This window comes from Psammomys obesus, unplaced genomic scaffold (genome assembly GCF_907164565.1).
Source record: "Psammomys obesus unplaced genomic scaffold, mPsaObe1.curated_primary_1811, whole genome shotgun sequence".
NCBI classification, from domain to species: domain Eukaryota; kingdom Metazoa; phylum Chordata; class Mammalia; order Rodentia; family Muridae; genus Psammomys; species Psammomys obesus.
The window spans coordinates 356,796-380,638 of record NW_026596460.1 but is presented as its reverse complement, the minus strand read 5'-3'; the positions used below and the strand labels follow the sequence as shown (position 1 = coordinate 380,638).

The following is a 23,843-nucleotide window of genomic DNA, read 5'->3' as shown; positions in this document are numbered from 1 at the left end:
AAGTTACTTTTGTGGAAGGAGACTGGTAAGACACCAGCTTTTTTCTTCTTCAGTGGCTGGCCCCTTGGTCCAGTATCAGGGATCAGGTTCTAAATTACTCTTTATGGTTGAGCTACTCCTCAGCTCCCTAGCCTGCTAAAAGATCTGCTTCTTCATGAGACAGGAGCAAACTCTGCCTGGGCTCTTCTGGTCACACCGAACATCATACAGAACAAATTTTCACCCTAATTTCTTTCTTTCTTTACAATAGATTAAAAAAAAAAAAAAAAAAACCATTCAGGGTAGGATCTTAGCCTGTTCTCTCTGATCACCCTTCCTCCAGCCCCACCCCACAGGGCAAAGCACTTAGAGGCTTTCCCACTTTCCCCAAGTCTGCCCCTGACAGGCGTTCCAGCCATTAGCTCTGCCACACAGGGCTGGATAAGTAGAGGGCAACCCCGAGGTACCCGTTGCCATGGAAACCTCTCTGTTGGTGGGAGAAACAGGGAAGCCAGCAAGGCACAGTATACAATTTGCCTCATCCCTGTTCCACAGAAACGTTATCAGGAGCCAGTGAAAACGGAGATCGCACTCAGGGTTTTCCTGTTTCCGTTAATCTTTGTTCTCATCATTTCTTCCGTGTTGTAGCTTTTGTTAGTTTCATTTCTGTTTTGTTTTTGAGACACGGTATTACTGTGCTGCCCGGACTCGTCCTGAACTTCCAGTCTCAAATGAGTCTTCTGCCTCAGCATTCTGAGACGCTGGGACAACAGCTCTATTGACCACACATGACTGCACTGCATTTTCCCCCTTAGAAATGGTCTCAGGTAGCCCAGGCTGGCCTTAAGCATGCCATGTAGCCACAGATCAGCCTGAACCTCGGATCCCTCTGCCTCTGCCCCCCACATTCTAGGATCGCAGGGGTCCAGGCCACACCGTGCTAGCATGGTAAAGGAAATTGAACCCAGCTCTCGTCTATGGGTAGGCAGGCACTCTGCAGCTGAGCCGCACCCCAACCCAATCTTTCAAGTGTCAGTGACATTCACAGTCATGTCATGGAACACCTCAGGAGAGCACAAAGCCTTCTGTAAGACAAGGCATGGCTTCTTTTGCTAATGCTTTTTTTTTTTTTTTTTTTTTTTTTTTAGATAGTGTTTCTTTGTGTGTAGCCTTGATTGTCCTGGACTTGCATTGTAGACCAGGCTGGCCTTGAACTCACAGAGGTCCTCCTGCCTCCGTCTCCCCAAGTGCTGAGATTGCAGGTGCACACCACCGCACCTGGCTTAACCCATCGCTTTACAGACTGTTATAGGAATTCACAGGTATGAGGTCCTTCTGGGGGGGGGGGGGGGAATAGCAGTCAGCACTTAAAAGTGCTCATTCTACCTCTGCTGATAGACTGGGGGCTTCTGTCCTTGCCTGTGGGAAAGAAAGAAAGAAAAGAAAGAAAGAAAGAAAGAAAGAAAGAAAGAAAGAAAGAAAGAAAGAAAGAAAGAAAGAAAGAAAGATTGTTCAGATGAAGTTTTGAGCCTGTCACTACAGGCTTTCTGCCCTATAGTCACCAGTAATGATGAACTGCTTCCCTGTTTTGAGGTCTTCAAATGAGTGTGCATGCCTTACATGACTACTCAGAAATGTACAAGGATTAAGAAGATTTTTCATTCTGCTGTTTGGTTTTTGCCTGAGGACAACCACAGAAGACTGAAGTCTGGGAGCCTGTAGGATGACACAGTGGGTAAAGATGTTTGCCATATAACCTAGTGACCTGAGTTCCCGTCACCAATTCCCCCTAAAGGTGGAAGGAGAAAAGTGGCTCCACAAAACTCTCCTCTGACTTTTGTGTGCACACATACACACACACAGACACACAGACAAACACACTAACATTTTCCAAAAGGAATTGAAATCTATATTATGTTAAAGTATAAACAAACACAAAAATGCATGGGAATATGTATGCAGTTATGTTAAACATGGAAGCTGCGATAACTCATTTTTAAATTTTTTTCATTACATTTTATTTTTATTAACATGTATGTTGCTTATCAATGGGAGTCCCTGTTATTTCCATACCACATGCATTGTGTGAAATGATGAAACGCAGTCTTACTTATCCATCTTCCCCCACACCTACACCCTTCCGATCCTTAATTAAACACCATCCAACACATTCATCAAGTACAGTTAGCCTCCCCGTCAGAGAGAGCATGCATCTAGTTTTACCCGCTTTACTCCAGTGACAGGACTTCATCCCTCTGTGTGGCTAAAGTACTCCAGCGTACACCACATCTGCCTTATCTGCCCCTTTGAGGAACGCATTGTCTAATTCAGTATCTCAACAACTTTAAGTACTGCAGCAGTGACTGTGGGTTTGTAGCTACAGACGTCGTGTGCTGACTTTAGTGTGGAGGGATCAGCTTTTTAGTAAGCATGAAAATAATGCTCCATTATTAGATTTTCAGACATACAGCCTTTGTACCCTGCTCTTATTCACCGTCCTTGGACATCCCTGCTTTCCCCTTATAATTAAATCTAGAGTTAGCACCTGAATGAAAATAGACTGTGATGGCAAAGAACTCATTTTGAAAATGTTCCTTGGAAAAAACACTAAAAATCATTTTCTTGGGAAATTGAACTTAGAAAATTGGAAAAGCTAACTGTGTTAGCTGCAACTTAGAAATTTCTTCTGTGATTTTGCTTTATGCTGACGGAGACCACAGTTACTTGAGTGGACAGTATTAGACTTAAATTATTATTATTATTAGTTGTGTGTGTGTGTGCATGTGCGTGTGTGTGTGTGTGTGTGTGTGTGTGTGTGTGTGTGTGTGTGAACATGTGAATGCAAGCATGTAGAGGTCAGAAAACAACTTGGGACATCTGGGTTCTCTCCTTCTGCCATGCGTATTCTGGGGATCAAATTCAGGTTGTGAGGCTTGGGAGACAAGTGATTTTCTCCAATAAGGCATCTCACCATCCTATTAGATATATTTTAAAGATCAAAACAATGCGGGATGGAGAGATGGCTCATCAGTTAAGAGAAGCTGCTGCTCTGACAGGTATGGAATTCATAAAAAGAATGAACGAACGAATATTATGTGGAAAGAAGAAAGAACTCTTTCTAGGACTAAAATCCAATTAGAAAGTGGTTGGTAATCCTCATTACGTTCATGCCACTATTGCACAGTGGGCACACTGTGCCTGGAAGGTCAGTATTTAGCAGGTAGGGTCTCTCACTGGGTAGACCACTGATAACTTTTCCCCTTCAGTGGCCTACATTATCACTTCTTACTCTATGAAAGCTAACCACCTTTTGAAAATGTCTTCAACTAGAAAAAGAATTCTACATTTTACTCTGAATTCTTTTAGTATATTTTGTCAGTCTTTAAATAGAACGGAGATATCTAGAATGGAAGATCATTTGCATAGTTGTAAATTAAATACACCTCTCTTTTTTTTTTCACTTCTCTCTCCTGTCTTTTTTAATAGATAAATCATCATCAAGGCTGAGACAGCCAATTAAATGTCTTTCACACTTTGTTGACATGAAGAGCTGCAGCAGAACTGCAAGGTTCATACTAGGTGCTAATCATGTTAGCTTTATAATGAGGTGAGCCAGAACTGTGGAGGAATCTGTTTGTGGAAAACATCAGGCTGACACTTTAGTAGCCCAGGCTAATTTGTAACCCAGAGTCTTCTTTGATGACAACTAACCATTCTGCCTATTCACAAGCACAAACAATTGTCTTTCTTTTGAGATCTACAGTTCAAAAAGAAAACATTTCAAAGAGTGTTTTAGAAATATGCTTTTAAAAATAAAGAGAACTTATCTGGGCATGGTGGTGCACACCTCTAATCAGGAAGGCAAAGGCAGGCCGATTGCTGAGTCCCAGGCCAGTCTGGTCTATAAAGCCAGTCCCAGAATAAACAGACTGTATTTAGCACAGGGCTTTTATATCTAGTTTCTTAAAATCGGCTTTCAGGAAGAAAAGACATTGGCTTGGAATTCAAAAAGTATAAAGTACGTTATATAAAGTTTCAATTGCACTGATGCAGCTGGAGAGTATGTCAAAACCCAGGAGCCAGCTGCACTGATAAAAGACTTAATATGTATGCAGACCTAGTTTTTAAAGGCACTTTAGATTTGCCCAGCTCCCTAAAACATCTCTAGCAGAGACAATTCAGGCAGCAGTCTTCAGTCTGGATGTGCCCTAGGGTTCTCAGCAACCTTCCTGTTTCTGAAAATTTAGGGATTGAACAAAGGTCAGTTTCAAATTTTGATGAGATAATAATCATAACACAAACACAGGAAGTGTCTTTGCAAAGGGAGGGCTGTATCCAATGTCGCGAACTATGGACAGTATCTTCTGCAAGTTGAGATTTCAAGGTTATAGCAGAAGAGTAACTGTTTTAAAAATGCACTCTGCTATCCACTCAACTTTTTCAAGAGACATACAACAATGACAAAAGACAATCCATAATGCCCAAGCATTTCCAAAAGAGCCATCTCTGAATTTATTAGAAATTTGCACAAAAAGAGCCCCCCTTGTCTTATCTGATTCCTAAGATACTGCCATGCACCTAGACATCCTCACAAAGGGATCCGTCATTTGACTCAGTTTTACCTGATAGAAGTAAAAATCGCTGCGCCAAGCCATTAATCCCAGACATTCGCAGTCTTCTCTACGCTTGCATAATGTGAGTAGCTGTTTCTCAACAGAAGTGTGAGGAAGCGTAAGGACACAGATTCCCCTAAAGGTGTTCATCTTACCAACTACAGCAATCCCTGACTGAAATGCATCAGGAGAAATCCTTGAAGTATGCATTTGGAGTTTATTCACTGTGATTGCTCACTTTTTCCTTCATTCCCCTTCACTCTTTCTTCAAAAGCAGAGACCAACTGCAAACAGCCCTGGCTTCCTCACACTGCCTCACTGATATGAAAATCATCAGCTTTTTCAGCTCGGCCTTCCTTAGGAGGGATTTTTCTCACAGGGCTTGGGAGCATTCAGATCTGTGTTCAGGCATTTAATAAAACCTTTGGCTGGTTAATCTTAAGCATTAGGAGAACATGCATACCATCAAGGGCCTATAATTATTACTCTGAGCTTTGTTCTTTATCACTGTACAATTCTTCCTTGGCAAGGACCAGCAACAAAACGGCAAGAATACTTTGCTTTAAAAAAAGAAAATCTATAACTTCCAGAGAAATTGCAGGCCAGTTTAAAATAAAGTAAAAATAAATAAACAAGCACTTAAAATAAAAACGTATTCGTTCTTTCTCATGGATACTGTTAAATGCATCAAGATCCTAAGCACACCATTGTGCCAATATGTTTTTCCTCTTGTGACAGACTTTGACACACAGAACGAGGCTGGCATTGTCTCCCTCTGCTTCCTGGCTACTCATGAGTTAAACTGCTCTTCTCCACCAGACCCTCCCCACCTGGTTGAACTAAAACAGCTGAAATGAGCCCAGATTAATCCTTGTTTGTGTCAGATATGCTGCTGTCACAGCAAGGAAAACCTGAAATAACATAATACTTAAGGACATATCTGTAAACACTTCACTTCTTTGCCTGTGTTTTCTTTTCTTTTTTTTAATATCAAGCTCAATATTTTTACTGTACATACAAAGTTTCATGCTCTTACAGAAATACAATTTTTTTTTTCTTTTTAGTTACAATTTGTTAACTCTGTGTCCCAGCTGTATCCTGCTCCCTCATTCCCTCCCCCTCCCCAACTCCCTCCCTGGTCTCCTCCCTGCCCCTTTCCAAGTCCACTGATTGGGGAGGACCTCCTCCCCTTTCATTTGACCCTGTTTTATCAGTATCTTCAAGGCTGGCTGCAAAGTCCTCCTCTGTGGCCTAACAGGACTGCTCCTCCCCTGGGGGGGGGGGGAGACAAAGAGCCTGCCCTTGAGATCCTGTTAGAAATAGTCCTTGTTCCCCTTGCTTTTGAAAACTACTTGGTTACTGAGCTACCACGGGCCACATCCGAGCAGAAGTTCTATGTTATATCCATAGATGGTCCTTGGTTGAGTGTCAGTCTCAGAAAAGGCCCTGTGCCCGGATATATTTGGTACTTGTAGAGCTCCTATCCTTTCCATATCATACTAACTCCCCTTCTTTCATATGATTCCCTGCACTCTGCCATGGTTTGGTTATGAGTCTTAGTGCCTGTGTTTTCTTAAACTGCTTTTAATACAGATTAGAATAAGCTTTGCCCCTTAAATTCAATGAAAACTTGCAAATGAGATATTAGAACAGTGTCCCTTCTGTGTCTCTCACAGCAAAAAACAGAAATCGTTCACTGAAGAGATGGAATGGTGGGAGATGGGCCCCGTGGGAAGTGCTCTAGTGTGTGTGTCATGAAAGACACAAATGTGAAGTGCGGTGAGCGAAGTTCTGAGAAGAAATTATTTCAGTTCCCTCCCAAGCATGTTAGATACACAGAAACACAGGACTAGCTGGAGGTCAGGACTGCCACCGCTGGGGTCTCAATTAAAGTTGGGCAACTCAAAGGAAGCTATGTACTCAAGCACTCTAGGAGCCTCCCAGCCTGGCCAGGGGTGTCCTATCAGATTCTGAATTTTAACAAGATCCCAAGCACCTTCCTGTTGGCAAGCTCTAAGCTCTGAAATCAATTGCTCTCCCTTAGGGTACATCAAGGGCTGAAGATGTGCAGTAATGTGCCAAGGCCCAAGATCACCTTAGTTATCACCAGTCACCTATGTGGATGCTCTTTCAGCCTGACCCCAGGGCCTAATTTCCATAGGATGTGAAAGCACCTGCAACCCGGTAACTCACTCCTGCAAGCCACACAGAACACGGAATTGTCCCTCAGACGGTTGTTGAAAAGGTACTTCCTGGATTTAGCACCTTTCCACATCCTGTCCCTCCCTGTGACAGGAGAGAAAAGAAGTTATGATGAACCTCAGCAATGAAGAAGGTGGCATGCCACTAAGGAACATCCCACCGCATTATTAATGTAGAAACCACAGCTCTTAACACACAGGAAAGCCGTTTTGAGTGACCTGGAACAGATCTAGGTTGCCTCAAAATCTGTGTTCCAACCTGGAAGCAGCTTCAGGAAGTTTTATAGTTTTACCGAACAAAGAAAGTTGTAAATCAAAGCAAGTTTAAAATGTATTGGTGGGTATAACAGAGGTGGTTACAGAGATGAGGAAGGTTTTCTATAGGCCTCAGATGCTATTTGATGACATTCTTAACTTTGGGGTTGGTAGAAGCCAGTGGTTTGTTAAGTAAATAGATTCCAGGTTTTTATCTGTTAGTCACAAGATATTAGTTCCATCACAGAGGTGGGCAAGGGATGGCTGTTCGGGAGGGCCATAACTAGCCCAAGATAATGTAATTAGCCTCTGGACCTGCAGCTCTCCAGTCTCTCCACAGTACTGAAATTCTAATTAGTCAATCAATTTCTGTAGGCACAGCTTCCTTTCTGGAGTTTTTGTTCAAACCACATAGCTCCACAACCCCTGGCTCCAGGGCTCTCTAATCTAGGCACACAAGCCTTGTTCAAGAGCTACAGTGATAAGCATGGATTTGAGTCAAAATGGCATCTTCTGAGACATCTAGGCTCTTGTATCCTGGAACAAATATTTGGGCCAGGGCCACATGTAAAAATAGTCTGCTAAAAATGAGAAAGGTACCCCAAAGGATGAAGTAGACCCGAGAGCTCAAAGGCTTCAGTTTCGAGCATCATGATCCCTTTTGGATCTCTTACATATCACCAGCCTCCTCCCATACTTGGAAGTTTTAAGCTTTTTCTAAAGCATGCTCTGCTCCTTCTTGTAGCGCTGGTGGGAGTGATGTCCAACTGGCTTCTTTTATATATGTTAAATTGATATCTATCTATCTATCTATCTATCTATCTATCTATCTATCTATCAATCATCTATCTCTGCTTATTACCATAGTAAGCTTCCCAGAAGGTGCCCTAAATGAGAAGACTAAAGGTTACTTGAGCACCTGCTGACCGTACAGCCCTGGCCAATCACCACCCACTCTGGGTATTCACCTACTCTGATACAGACAGAGGTTTAAAGGCCAATGAGTCTCTAAAATGCAAGCAGAAAGGTAACAATGTGTAACCTACAAGTGTCCACAATAGTATCAAACAGTAACTGTAAGGGTTAGCTTATAATCACTTATACACAGAAGGAAAAAATAATATGATAACGGTTATTGCTCATTCAGTACTTTGATATACAAATGAGAATTTTAAAAAAAAATAATTAGGATATATAGCAGGCTACAAGCTAATTTATTCTGTTTACACCTAATTAACCTCTTTTCTCATGGGATCTTAGCAAGTGGCCTCCATTTCTGCTCTTCTCTTCAAAGCTTGGCTATACTAATACAGCCTAATTTTCAAGTCAGAAGGCAAAAATTCAAAACTCTCTTCCCCATATGAAGTGGGAAAATCTCGCTAGCTGGCTTTCATTTGAAACTTAAATTGAAAGATAAAGACAGAAGATGATACCCAGAATCCCCTAGGCAAGGCCATGTATTGTCCTGTCTGCAAAAGCCTGCTGCGCCTGAGTCTCAAGTGAGAGCAGCAGTATCCTTTCAAAGAGAGCAAGACCGCTGAAATCTTCAGCATCTTTATCAATAGCCATTTGTTTTCCTACCTATTTTCAAAATACAGTCAATAGTGAATAGCTAAAACAAATTAATTGGAAAAATCACTTTCTTCTATAGAACTCAGACTCAAAAAGAAAGATATGAAACAAAGAAACTGAGAAAAACAAGAGCACATACACACACATTCTATTTCAGGCGCTGCCTCGAAATAACACTGCAATTTAAATTAAATTATAATTAATAGCAGCAGTTTTGTTGAAGTGCCTCAGATCATCACTCTCAATGCTGAAGACCCAGTGGTTTCCATGGAGACATTTTCTCTATATGATGTCAAATCCAATCTTTTTCTTTCTTTTTGTCTCTGACATCTGACAACCTGAAGCTTTTGGTGCCTTTCATTTGGGGGAGTTATATGCTAAATAATTTTTACTTACTTTTATATGCAGTTAGATGTGGGTGTTTTGCAATTGGTTTCTGAACCTAAAGGCTACAGGTTTTCATATTTGAAACAGTAAATAAGAACTACAGCCACTGAAATTATCTTTGTCTTATTCTGTATTCTCTCCACCCACTTCCCTAGACAGATGAGAACTAGAGAAAAGAATTCAAATATCTTTTCAATATTCTGTTCTTCTGAGTGCATTTAAAGCCAGTTTCCAGTTTCAGTGTTTGCCTTGAAACTTCTTTTATTAATTTTTCATAGCCTATAAATATAATCAAAAGCTACATTGTAACAGAGTTTTAAAACATAGCTACCCTTGTTCTTAGTTTTGTCACAGTCATGACCATTTTCTTTGTGTCATTTTGACTCTTTGGGTATGATATTTGCTACCAAGAGACTGTGACGCTTTCTGGTTTGCATTGTCAGTTTAACTTTCTCAGGGTTGACCCCTTATAGCCACTGTGTGGAACTTTCTTTTGTCAGGCAAATTTCTCTCGTGATTTGTTTTAGAGAAAGAATAAATAAAAGACACATGCAGACACTTAATTTTTTTCTTAAATGCAAATGAGTGTTTTGTCTGCATGTATGTCTGTTTACTGCTTTCCTTCCTGGTGTCCATGGGGGCAGAAGAGGGCATTGGTCTATGAGTATGATAATGGAGATGAGCAAACAACAAGAATACAAGCAGCAGACCGGAGCAGAGATACACAGAAATGCACAGACCTCTGAGACATCAAACCAGAGCACAAATGGCTCCATGCCTGGAGGTTGTTATTTTGCTCACTGTAACAAGACACTTAAACAACCGGAGGAAGGAAAGTGTTCCTCTGCTCACCATTTCAGAGGTGTTGTTCCAACTCAGTGGGAAGCCTTAGGCACAGCAAAGCAGCTCACAGCATGGTGGCCAAAGCAAGGAGAGGAACAAGAAGGACCCAGGGATGACATATCTGCAGGGATCCAATAGCAATGGACAGCTAGATTCCCACCCCCTAAGCTTTCCAGAACCTCCCCGAAGAGGACCAACCTCCAACAGATGAGTGTTTTAGGGGGACACGCCATATGTGCTATCATTTGGGGACCCGGGAGAAATTCACTTAGTATACTTTGTATTTACAGGATGCAAGTCTGCCCTGAGATTCATTAGTACCTCATTTTTTTACCCGTCCAAATTTGGGATTTACTCACAATGTTTCCCAAGATATAGACTCCCTGATGTTTCAGCACCTCTAAAATGGTTTGGCCCTCCCACGGAGCTGGACGGCAGCGCCAGATGAGTATCAGCAGTAAACTGGAGCACAAGTCGTGAATGAGCTTTGTCGTCCGTGTCCCAGGCTTGCGTCTCAGTTCAGTCACTGCATTTCTCTACACTCATTCCAAGAAGTTGGTACCCAGGGGGAAAGACAGTAACAATGAAACCCATTTACCAAAGTAGCAATTGCTGTGATTGCTAGAATAAAATAGCTTTGCCACAAGGGGTAAACATTCACATGCATTAGGATACTAGGCTTAAGTTAAAAATAAAACCATAAAAACAGAGATGCTCATGAAAGGAAAGGGAAGAAAAAAAAAAAGAACTGTGCATGCCCTTGATTTTTAAGGGTTTCTAATGGCCTGAGGGTTTTCCTCCAGTTGGTTTCTAACAACCAAGGTCAGTGAATGTGGCACTTTATATGTTTTCTTTATTTAATATCTTCATTTCCATCATTTCTGAGAAAGGAAGATAAAGATGTCTTGCTTAAAGGCTTCAGTTGAGAATGAGCAGCTGAGTTTTTAAATTAAACCTACATGGGAGAGTTATTGAAGAGTGTCTTAGCTATGGTTCCTGTTGCTGTGATGAAACACCATGACAAAAAGAAAACTTGGGAAGGAGAGGGTTTCTTTCACTCACAGTTTTATATAACAGTTCATCATCAAAAGCAGGGGGGCAGGAACGCATAGGCAGGAGCTGACAGGCCGTGGAGGGGTGCTGCTTACTGGCTTGTTCCCCATGGCTGGCTTTGTTTCCTTCCTTATAGAACCCAGGACCGCCAGCCCAGGGATGAGGCTGAGAACCTCAGATGGGCTGAGCCCTTCCACAGCAATCACTAATTAGGAAAATGCTCTACAGACTTGTGTTGTTGTAAAAAAAAAAAAAAAATGAGTGTGGGGCTATATATTATTTATTATTACTAGCCCTGTAATTATTGCTGTGGTATTATTTAACTCGATATCACAAATAATAAGACAAGGATACTTGTTAAATTTTGTGACTGCCTTATTACCTTGGGCCGGGAAGATATTTCTGCCTCCACTGTCTCAATAACTTCCCCATCCGATGCCATCCGCCGTAACCATCCTTACCTGGGCTACCTTCCATCCATAATCTTATGAATATTTGCTTTTATTCTTCATTCTGGGCCTTTCCATGGTGTTACTAGAGTCTTTCCTTCTGCTCCACATGGTTCCTTTTTGACGCTAACCCATCGTGGTATCAACCTTCCTTTCTTCTCTTTCTCATGATTCTCTGGAACCCAAAGCCAGGAACCTTAGCCACGCCTACCCTAGTCTGCCCTGCCCAGGTGTAGGTTGCTTAATCAGCCAATCAGGTTGGCTTACACAAGGCTTCCCTCAGCCAGTCAGGTAGGCTTACACAAGGCTTTCCTCAGCCAGTCAGGTAGGCTTACACAAGGCTAGGTGTACCCAGGCAGTAACCAGCATCAATATACAAGCATCTGACAAGCCCCCAACAGGACTGTCTACAGCCCAATCTCATAGAGGCATTTTCTCAGTTGAGGGTCCTCCTCTGTGAGGACTTCAGCCTGTGTCAAGCTGACATAAAATTATCCAGCACAGAAAGACGCCACAGATATTTGTGCAACCCTTTTACAGACTGATTTTAATTATGCTCACCAATGAATACGCATTTAGTCCTTATTACACAGCATTATCACTCAACAGAATGGAACTTTGAACTAGATTTACCCCTTCCTTCAAGAAGACAACTACCACATTAGAAGGCATAGGAGGTTGGGGAGAAGGCTCAGAGGATAAAATACTTGTCTTATAAGCGTGAGGACCAAAGTTTGATCCCTAAAACCCACACTGAAAAAAAAAAAAAAACTGGCATGTGATTGCAATTCTAGGACTGGGGTGTAGAGACAAATAGATCCTGGCTATTGGCCAACCAATCAGATCCATGAGAGACTCTGTTTTAAAAAGACTTATTTTTAAAGAATGGCATGCAAAGCTGTCCTCTACCTTCTACATCCGGTGCACACACATGGATACACACACATGAACACACATGGAAAATACACAGAAAGAAAAGGAAGTAATAACAATTTAAGACTAGCCATTTAAAAGGGGCTTGGCTGCTTAATCAGAAAGGAGTAGCTTCCTTCAAGAAAGATAAAATTTGATGGGAAAAGAGAAGAAAGGTAAACCAAATGTCCAGACAGAAAGTATTTTCTGGTGAGCCTGCCTGATGTATTAGGAATCCATTACATTCAGAATACTTAGTTGGAAAAATTGTCTCATGGGAGAAGAATCAGAAACATTCTGTGCTCACGGGACCTCCACAAGACCAAGAAGATCAGATGCACATCAGTGGCAATCTGGGAGGCCGAAAGTGTGCTCTCATTCTTCTCATTCTCCTGAGTAATCTCGAGTCTCTTCTCCCACTACTAAAACTCCCGGCACCATTTATAGCTGTAACATCAAGGGAACTAGAGAGGGCGTGGGGATGTAGGTTAGTGATGGAGCACGTGCCTGGCTTCCATCCTCAGCACTGGAGGAGAAGTACACAAATGAGGAGAAGCTACCAATATGTCTAAGCATCTGTGATTTTTGGCAGTTTTGAGGCCAGGGGCACACCACCCCAAGCCAGGCTTTGAAGCAGAAAGAAATTTTGCCATGGTTCATCTGCTACATCGCAAATTATACCAAGTTATAAATTACAAATTCTGAAGTGTATAGCATTGTATTAGAGCCATACAGGCAGAAAACGACCATCCTGCAGTATCATTAATGTTGCCACAGTAAGCTGATAACAAAACTACCTTACAATTTTTTGTCATATAAAGATGCAATACATTTTTAATCAATCTAAAAGAAAAGGAATTAAATCATACGCTTGTGCAGTATGAAATCTCACATTTTGTCTACACATTTCAAAGGGGATGTTTAATATATTTTGAAAGATGATATTGTTTAAGAAAGTCAGAAGTTTTGTGTTTGTTAGAAGACAAGATCTGCTCAAAGTCCCTAACTGTCTAGAAGGAAGGCCCAGGTGAGAGTCCTATAGGTACAGCACTCAGTATGTTCCAACACAATTTTTTTTCTTCCATCCCCTAAAAGGGCTCTTCCTGTCATAGGTCTAACCCATACTCAATTATCTAAAAACTGGGGCTTTTAAGCAACGCGCCTGCTTGGCTTTTTCTAATTTTCAAAGGACTCAAAAGTAGAAAGATTGCTTCTTTTGGAATTGGCTTATGTTCTAATTCCCATCAGGCTGAAGATGGACCAAATAGCATATAGAGAAGAGTAATTACAACATCAAAAGGCCTGAATATGTGAAAGATGGACAGTGATGGTCTAAACTTCATCCTTGAAAAGTAGCCGTGTCAAGGGATGAACCAAATCTTACTGTTCCTTGTGGTCATATTAGTTGCATGACACACAGTATGAAAGCTACAAAGCAACCTCAAACAAGTCACCATAAATGGAGAAGATCATAATTCAAACCACATCCACACTTTTAATGAGTATTTTCACCATATAAACAAAGGCGTCCATGGTGCATGTAATTAGATCACTGGGGACAGGAAGTTCTCATTAATACAGTCTTGCCTATTTTGTTGTTCATGGTGTACACTCAGAATGGAGTCTGACACAGTGAAGATGTTCTATAAAGATTTAGTAAGTGAATGAATGTGCCATTTCTACTGGGAAATAATTCTCTGAAAAAGAAGACCCAGATTTAAAGGAGAAATCCAGTGGTTATTTTTCTATTATGTTTTTATGTAAGCTGGTTTTATTCACATAAAATAATTTTGTGGCCAGATCAATATCATCAAACAAGTATTAGTTATTTTTTGTTGCAGTGATAAGATGGAAGAATGCCACATTCTGCACACCTTAGTTCTGGAAACTTGACTGGGGCTATGAAGGAATGAAGAAGGAACAAATACACAAACACACGTACAGAGAAGCTGAGGTCAGGGGGGTCCTGCTCGCAGAGATGGTGTGGCACTAGTCATGCTACAACTGAGGACTCCAGCACACTTCTTACGTGCTGCACGGGAGGAGGAAATAGATGTCTAGGTGGAAGGTGTCTGTAGGCTGTCTCAGGCTGTAAACATCCAGCCGAGGAAACCTGTGGTTGCTAGCTCTTGTATCCTTTGCCAGCATCTGTACCTGGACCAGCGAAAGGCTTTTCCATCCTCTGAACCTGACCTGGCTTTGTCAGTTTCCCATGGGTTTGAAGCACTGGCCCTTGACACATATACCCACATCAGTAATACACAGTCGCTGAGGGCTTCACATGCTCTTTATACATTCACCGGAGGCTTCCTCTCTCCTCACAAGAGAAAAGACTATTTTGTCTTACAGTTCTGGGGGTGAGATGGGGAGGGTCCAGAATAGTAGGCTGACAGAACAGGAAACTGAGAAATCACACCATCATCTGCCCATAGGAAGTAGAGAGAGTGAACTGGGATGGAGTGAGGCTATAAATCCTCAAAGCCCATGCCCACTGGTGAACTTCCTCCAGCAAGTCCTAAAAGTTACATAACCTCCCCCAGTAGTGCCACTGACTGGGACCCACATGATCGAGTATCTGAGCCTATGGGGGCACATTTCTTATTCAGATCACCACAGAGTAATAAGCTTATACATGGTTGATCTTTGCCTTCTTGGTTTGAAATCTGAAATCAATACTATCTATCCCAGGAAATCTTGAAGAGAGATGGGAGGGAGACCATCAAGGAAGGAAGCAAACTGTGTTTTTTTCCACTGTTTCCAAAGATATCTAGATTTAGGATAGGCCAGTTAATGCAAGCAAATTAAATAAAAGGCACCTTGTGCATCCACAATTAAAGACTTGGGAGAGTGTGGAAAATCCCAAGGATTTGGAGATAAATTTTCTTTCATTCATATATATGTCAGAGTTCATAGCTATACACAGTCAACAGTTTTGAATGATGCTAATGATTGAAAAGGATCAATACTGTACAAATCCAAGAGAGAATAATTTCCCTGATCCTACGTGAACTTGTCAAGTCTGGGCCCGGTGACATGCCTCAGGGAGTGAACCTGCTTGTTGCCAAGACTGACCGCCTGACTTCAGTCGTTGGTACCCACGTGATAGAAGGACAGAACCAGCTCCTGCAGGTTGTCCTCTGACTTCTACCAGTGCCTCTTGGAACGCTCATGACCACAAATACACACACACAAAATAAATATGAGTGAAGTTTTAAATTTTTTTAAGTAAGTCTAAGAGAGAAAACATAAATCACGGAGGTTGGTTGAAAATGTGAAATCCCACATTTTGCCCACACATTTCTAAGGAGATGAGAAGAGGAAGGGCTCTGACTATTTTTGTCAATGTCCTAGAGAGTCTTAGCTGTCTATAACCTGGGATAACTTAGCCTTAGAAACTGAGTCCCTAGGAAGGTTCTACCCTGATCGTAACCCTGGCCTCTCTGTGTGCTCGTACCAAGCACAGAACCTGGAAATGTCTTTTGTAGTGACGGCACCGTCTAGCATGCTTTGATCTGGTTCTCTGCTCCATCTGCTGGAGGAAAAGTTAGCTCCATGGGGAGATAGTTCTGCTTGAACTTCTCAAGGGGAAGGTCCTACCCTGTAAATCCATCTATGGGCTGGAAGGGTCTGGGGATGTAGCTCAATGGCAAACCTTGCCTGGTAAAAGCAAAGCCATAGGTTTGATCCCTGGTCCTGCCAAAAAAGAAACTTCACCGGTGAAGTTGAATTCACTTGTCAGGATTTCTTACCATAGATGTTCCACTGACCTAGGAAAAGCTTCAGAACCTGTTTTCCACTGGAGTCCTATCTGGAATTCATCTTAGAGAACCATCTAAATTTCATACAACTGCTTCTAATTGTTTCTTCGAATGGGAAAGAACTAGAACATTAAGCCATTAACATTCCTTTCAGTGTTTCTGAACTTTAAGCCCTTAACACATTCCTGAAGGGTCTAGTGTTTTATTAAAGCCATGCTAAATATTAAAGAAGCAATAACTTTTAAGCTAAGAGTGAACGCTGTAAAGATCTCATTGGCATACAAACCCCAGACTTCTCATAGCATATGTACTAGAAGTAGGTGGGAGACCAATTTTAGCAGAACATGAGAAAACAAACACTCTGCCTCTGGTTCCATAGGTCCTGCAGGTTGGAGTCATAGAATTGCAGATCGAAAAATAGTCTCTTTTAAAATGGTCTATACTAAACGCACATGGACTTTTCCCCTAGTCGTTATTCTCTAAAACATACTGTAAAAGGGCTTTGGATAACATTAAAGCCCATGGAGTATTATAAGGAATTTAGAGACTATTTAAATCATACGGGAGGATTGTGAAGGTCATGTGCTCCCAAGTTATGTCTATGGACTCACTGTCCTGAAGTCAACCCCAGAAGGGTGCCCTAGGAGGACTACTCCAAATATAGACTTCTCAGCAGAGCGGGACAGGCGGGACAGGCCTGAGGACAGGCGGCCTCAGAACATTCTAAGATTCTCCAACATACCCCTCAAATGAGCCATAGCGCTGGAACTTGTACAAGGAGAAACAGCAAGAACAGGGAGAGGGGCTCTTGAGGTTTGTGGTAGACAATAGCAAGACTGGGTCCATCTGCCTGACAATTTCATTTGTAGAGATGAAAAGTGTCAAAGAGTTTGATGAAGAACTGAGTATGAAATTATTTGGTGCATTTGACTCTTCTTCCATTTCCCCTCTCCCTTTCTCCACAGCCAGTGCCGATTTCCCATATAACCCAGGACAAGGCCAAGCTATAAGAAATGGAGTCAACAGAAACTCGGCTATCATTGGAGGTATGTGGTACACAAAGCAGGCTTTCTAGCAGCCTGAGAAAAGCAGGTGAGAGGCGACCAAGCAGTAAAGAGTGAACACTGCACCCAAGTTCCCGGAACCCACATCAGGCTGCCCACAACCACCTGTAACTCAGCTCCAGGGAATCCTCCATAGGTGCCCACATGCCTGTGCACGTACTCACACACAGAGATATGCACATACACATAAATAAAATATATTTTAAAAGGGTTGTTACGTTACGTGACATTATCCGAAGTTCAAGTATAATCTCATCAAGGTTCCTATCTTTATTTGGTTTGGCTTTTTTTAAAGGTAAACCCAAAGTCTTGAAACAGGTCAGTGACTTTTGACAAGTTCATACAACCCACATCCACCACCACAGCACATGTGACACGTCATCCTAAAAAGACCTCCCCTCACCTGCTTTTGTAGTCACTTTGTTTTTAATTCCCACCTCATCCTTTTGCTCCTCCAGGATTTCATAACTGGCATAAAATTTTCCATGCTTTCATTCACTCTGTATGATTTTTTTTTAAGACCTGTCCATGCTGTTTTGCTTATCACTAGCAGTTATTTGTCTTGTCAAGTTGTATTTTATTGAGTGGATATGCTGTCACTTGTTTTATCCACTTACCTATTGCTCGGTTGCTGTCTTCAGATTCAGGTTATCGTGAGTAAATAATAACTCTATGACAAATCTTGCACATATCTGAGGTAGACCTAAGTATCCGTTTCTCTTTGGTAATTCCTAGAAACGCAGTCACTAAAATATTAAAGAAGGTGGATATTTAGACATTGGCATGCAGGTTTCCAGAATGATCCAAGCACCTTACAGTGCTATCATCAATATTTAAAAGGCCAGTTGCCCTACAGTCTCGCTCACACCGGGAGCTGTCAGCCTTCTTCCTTAGCCACTCTGGTAGAGAGTCATGGTGTCACTCTGCTTTTTGATATGTAATAATCTCATCACTAGCCATGCCAAGTGTCTTTTCATGTATTTATTGTCACACATAAATATTTTGTGAGTTGTCTTGAAATTTTTCTCCACCTCCTTAATAGACTGTTTGGTTTCTTGCTATTGATTAGAAAGAGTTTGTATTCTAGATGCAAGTCCTTTGTCAGACAGACATCATAAATATTTTTCCCAGTCTACAGCTTGTTAACAAACTTGACTCCATGCTGTGCAATTTTCTACATCCTTATTGACTTTCTGTTTAACAGTTCTGTCAATTACAAAGCGGAAGGAGGCTCAAGTCTGTAGCTGTGGTCACAGTTAGGTCTGACTCTCCCTCTAGCCCTGCCCATTTTCACTTTGCTCTTTTGTAGTTCTACCAGATGGGTCCACATTTGGAATCCTTACATCTTTTGGAGGGTTTTGTCACCTTGAAATGTTCCTTACTCCTTCTGATAATCCCCCCCCCTTTGCTGCCCTCAGTCAGTGTGCTTTATTAGTGATTAGTTTGCTCAGGTTCTCCATTCTGTTATTGCTGCCATTTCTAGTCTAATTGATTTTGTCTGCAGATGGGATAAAATATTTCTCCCTATTTTTTTTCTTTGCCCAATTGGTCATTTTTACATTGGCTGCTAAGTATTATTAACACGACTGAGTTGGGGTCTTAATTGTCTTTTTCTACTGAGCCCCAAGGTTCCTTAACAATACTTAGAACTTGATATCTTTCAGTCATGTTAAGCTTTTACAGGAAAAATCTTGATGGACCTTTCACTCCCTTAAAAGCACAACTTTAGCATGACCCTTCACCAACTTTACTGAGTGCCTGGGGATTTTTCCCAGTACAACTTGATCATCTCCCAGCCCGTGTGAGCTCCAGAAGTTGCTCCTGGCTCCGTGGAAGGTCATGCGCACGCTGACATGCACGTCTTAGTCTTCAGCTGGAGGTTTGTCAGCCTCGCAGACTCATCTGTGCAGATCACATGCACTGGCCCCGAAGACCTGCCCCCAGTTCAGGAAGCCCCCTGGCTTCTCCTGGTTCTCTCTGCATGGTGGTTGTGGACAGTCAGACAACTGGACAAAGCACGGAAGTGTGTGGTTTCAGGCTCTTTCCTCAGAGATCATACGTCTGATCTACCTGCTATCCACTGACTGAAAGCAGAGGCTTCGTATGTTTTATCTAGTGTTCTAGTTACTTTGGGCAAGAGGACAAGTTGCCTTCTGGTTCCTGTTGACCCTTTGTGTCTGGAAGCAGAAGGCCACTTCTGCAGTCCTTGTGACTATCACTGTTTTCTGTGGGGAAAACCCACACCCAAGGGAGCGGGATGCTGTGGCAAGATGTGGCAAGACTGACTTGTCTAACCTTTAGCTCCTCTCTGTCTCCCCAGGAGTCATTGCCGTGGTGATTTTCACTATCCTCTGTACCCTGGTCTTCCTCATCCGGTACATGTTCCGTCACAAGGGCACCTATCACACCAACGAGGCCAAGGGAGCGGAATCCGCTGAGAGCGCAGACGCAGCCATCATGAACAATGACCCCAACTTCACAGAGACCATTGACGAGAGCAAAAAGGAGTGGCTCATTTGAGGGGTGGCTCTTCAGCCATGGGATGGGGAGGGGGGAGCTGAGGGAGGAGGGAGAGGGCTAAGAGCGCCCTGTGTCATACCCCTGAGCACACGCTTACAGTATCAGCACAAGCTGGGGGAAGGCAAGCAATGACGGCCACACAAAATATACTTTTTAATATTCCTTTATAGCTGAGTTCCCTCCTTCTGTATCAAAACAAAGTAATACAAAAATGCTTTTAGAGTTTAAGCAACGGTTGAACTTTGTAGGTAATATCTGTCTTATTTTGTGTGTGTTTAGAGGTGTTCTAAAAACCCATGGTAACAGGGCAAGTTTTCTATGTTTTTAAGAGCCCTTAGAACGTGGATATTTTTTTCTCAAGAAAAACTGATACACATCCACGCAGCCTCAGACATTCTCTTTCTTTTGCATCTGGTCGACTTTCAATGGGCTGTTGTAGCAACTAGTTTGTGTCCAGATAATTTTTCTTTTGGTGTCCCATAAAACAGAAATGAGGAAAGGGGGCAAAGAGCCGATCTGGCCATCTTCTCCAATGACAACTCAGTCTGGGCCGGTTTTTCTGAAGGTTCCTGTCTGGCATTAGCCAGAGAAGGAAGAGCGAGAGGCCCCTGTCCTGCAGCAATGTGACCAACATGAGTGGAGACAAGCACCCACAAGCCCTGCAAAGAAGTGACTATTGGGCTGACTGCTTTTGTTTTCATCGACTTCTACATGCTGCTGGCCCATGTATGTAGTCTTAGGCCTGTTTAGCATCTGTAACTATCAGCCATGATACCTTGGTGACCAACTGTTGTAGGACTTCTCCTCCATTTTAGTTACAACATATCAGATTGTACACGTGTATGCGCCTCCCTGGGGAATTACAGCCCAAGGGAATGTTGTCTTTGATGTTTCTTTTATATTTATAACAAAAAATATGGACACTTTCTAGTGAATGCATAAGTTAGCGTGCTTCTCTTATTTTGCTTTAAACTTCAGTTTTTACACGGCTGTGATAACATCCTAGCAGACAGCAATCCTCTGGATGGCACAATACAATAAAGCCAAATTACAGCTGCTGTTACTCTGGAATCATGTGGGAAACACTGCCATATTTTTAAACCAACTTGATCACAGAAACACTGTCATATACAGAGATCTATAACAGACATGCCAGAATGTGAAGTCGCCACCAACCTGACCATCGAATGCCACTTCTCTTCAACAGAACACAGTTGTCTAGTAAATAACACATCGTAGGCTAATCAGGAATCATGGGTAATTTGCTCAAAAAAAAAAAAAACTTCTTGATTTTATGTAAAAATAATAAGCTTTGTGTAAGTAAACAGGAAAAGTCCTTCCTATTGGAACACCCAAAAGAAATTTAATCAATTTATTTTTTTAATTACAGAAAAGCTCTCTCTTGAATGGTTACCATTTATAATTGTAATATATCTGGCATCTTATACCTAAAAACCTCTTTTTAAAAATTTTGTAGACTCCAACATTTTGAGGAACTAAATGTGATGATCCTTTCTTTCTCCTCTTAGGACAGTGAGGTTAAAGTGGTATTGATGCTAATTTTCTCATGGTCTGTCTCAGTAAGCTACAAATTCTAGTTAGTTGGAATTTTACACACACACTTTTAAGATTCTCCAAATGTTAACTTATTGGAGGATCTCAGTTTCTTGAGTAATGGAAAACTCCATCCTAAGCTGCGAACTACACCAGTTTATAGTGCACTACAGAAGTAGGCAAAAGTGGCTTCTTTTCCCCCTGAAATTAAGGAAACACAATCAGGAATCCTGAAGCCCCTTTTCATTGCAGGCAGACCTCAAATGGTCCCATGAATACCCTTAATTGTCCAGGCTTGCTCATTCTTCTATAAAACATATTAAATGGAAAGGTATTTAATAGGGCAAACTGTCAGGACAATGTAGCACTTATATATGAGGACTTCACATTTGAAAGCAAAGATCATTTTACTTCATCAGGCCACCTGACCATGGAGTATTCTTTTCCATATTTTCAAACTGAAAAAGCAATTGTTTTCCATTATGGCTTGAAATTGCTTCTGATTTTTAAAAACTTATCGTACAGGTATTACTTTTGTACTTAACACATGATAATGTCAGATGGAAATGTATTCTTTCTGGCATTTCCCAAGATAGCTGTGTTCCTTGTGCGTTACCTCAGCACTTTTCTTCCCCCAAACGATTAGCAAGCAAAACCATCAAGGACAGTCTGAAAGTTCTTCCATCCTGTGCCTCTCACGCTTCTTTTCCCTTGCTTCTGCCACAGAAGAAAAGACAAAGGCCAGCCCATCTCTCACTAAATATTAGCAAAGAGAGGGTACTGAGTGAAGTCAGCATCCGTTGGGACACACAGAGATCGCTGACACTGGCTGGCAGACACACAAAGGTGGGTGACGTTAACTGCTAAATGTAGCCCTGAAGTCTTGGCCTCTTCTTGGGGTGACACATAAACTACGCCTGTGCCTGACAAACATGGCCAGTCTGTTCTGAACGATAAACAGCTGCGCATCTGAAGAAAAAGAAGTAATTCTCTGTTCCGGTTCCCCCCTTGACAGTTTGGCACGACACTGCTCCTCTAGCCACGTTGCGACCCAGACTTTCTGACCCTATTCTGTATTCATCCCCACTACATCTCAACATTTTCTCTCCCATACATCAACCAAGCACAGACCAATGGAAGGCCTTTTAAGCAATAAGAATGTGTAGACCAAACAAAATCCAAGACACTGCGCCAAAGGAATAAAACATGGTGGTGCATGCCTGTAATCCCAGCATTGGAGAGACTGGCGCAGGAGGATGATGAGTTTAAGGTCAGCCTGGGCTACATAGCAAGTTCCAGCCAGCCTGAGCTGCCTAGTGAGACCAGTCTCAGAAAAGTTCTAAATAAATAACTGAAGCTTCAGAGAACGTGGGTGGCTGGCCGAGGCTTGTACATGCATCTAAAACATCCTCTGCTTCTAAAACAAGTATCTGTATCTTCCAAGAAGCTAAGAATGAAGACTCCAGATGAATGCAAAGTTAGTGGCATTCTGTAGTCCCAAAATGGCATATTCTCTAGATCTCATAGAAGCTAATTCAGAACATCAAAATTATTTTATGGCTGAATTTTCCCCTGAGGCCTTCTTAACATCTAAGAGTGTATCTCCTCATTGCTGACTACCAAACACTTCAAAAATAGGAAAATTTTTAACTGAAGATCTGAGAAGCAGAGTTTAGAGGACTTCTGTTAGAAATTTCCCTATTGCTCTGCACCATTTGAGAAAGCATTTCTCTCCAAAGGAGCAGGAATCCAAAGGCATCAGAGACAGAACCGGCATGCCCAGTGAACAGGCTGGGGGGTTGAACAGCTCAGGAGAGCACAGGGTGTGTCCTGTGAGCCAGACACAGACAAAAGCCATGTACAGCAAAGCGCACTGCAGGGAGAAGCCAACAGGTACTGGCTCCAACGGTACCAGGGTTAAGGTGTCTCAGAAGACACACGAACTTCTACAATAAGGTCTGTTCTCTTGGCTTCCCCCACATGATCCTTTTCTCTCCTCTCCTTGCTGTACCCTTCTCTTCGGGAGAGAATGTTAATAATAGTCCTCTTACATCTCATGCTTCTAAACAACGCCTGGTTTGAGCTCTTAATGTTTATTTATTTTTTCTTTTTATATGACTTCAAGCATTTTTTTTTTAAAGAAAGGCAACATTTCTACGCTGAGTTTGACTTATCCAACCAATAAAAGTCTCTGAAGTACTCTTCCTGGTGTGCCACCTGATCCTGAAGTAAGTGAGGGAAGGCAGCCCTGCACCCCACTCACATCTGGCTGAAAACGTAGGGCATCCATCTTTTTAGACAGTGTTCTAGCAAGCTGATAGGACTCAACATGCATATAGGCATGGTGACACACAGCTGTAATCCCATCGTTTCTAGCCAAGAAATCAGGGATTTGAGGCCAACCTCGGCTACAGAAGGAGTTCAAAGCCAGGCTGGCAACACGAGACTCAAAGAACAAGCAAAAAAATAATCTCAGGCCATCAAGATGACGTCTCAGGCAAAAGCACTTGTCATATAAACCTAACAATCCAAATTCAATGCATGGATCTTTATTGTGGAAGGAAAGAACTCTCAAGAGTTGTCCTCTGACCTCTACACACACACACACACACACACACACACACACACACACACACACACCCTTTCTCCTTCCTAGACTCACTATGTGATGCTGGCCATGCCC

General features: G+C 42.1%; 1 protein-coding gene across 1 annotated transcript in view; it reads left to right on the top strand.

Annotated features, from left to right (window-relative positions):
* Cntnap2 (contactin associated protein 2) overlaps positions 1-20,954 on the top strand; it is a 2,205,170-nt gene extending 2,184,216 nt beyond the window's left edge. Inside the window, 2 exon segments of the mRNA XM_055598313.1 lie at positions 16,988-17,068; positions 19,407-20,954. Coding sequence (XP_055454288.1) covers positions 16,988-17,068; positions 19,407-19,606 — 281 coding nt within the window. The 3' untranslated portion in view covers positions 19,607-20,954.
* The last annotated feature ends 2,889 nt before the right edge of the window (positions 20,955-23,843 follow it).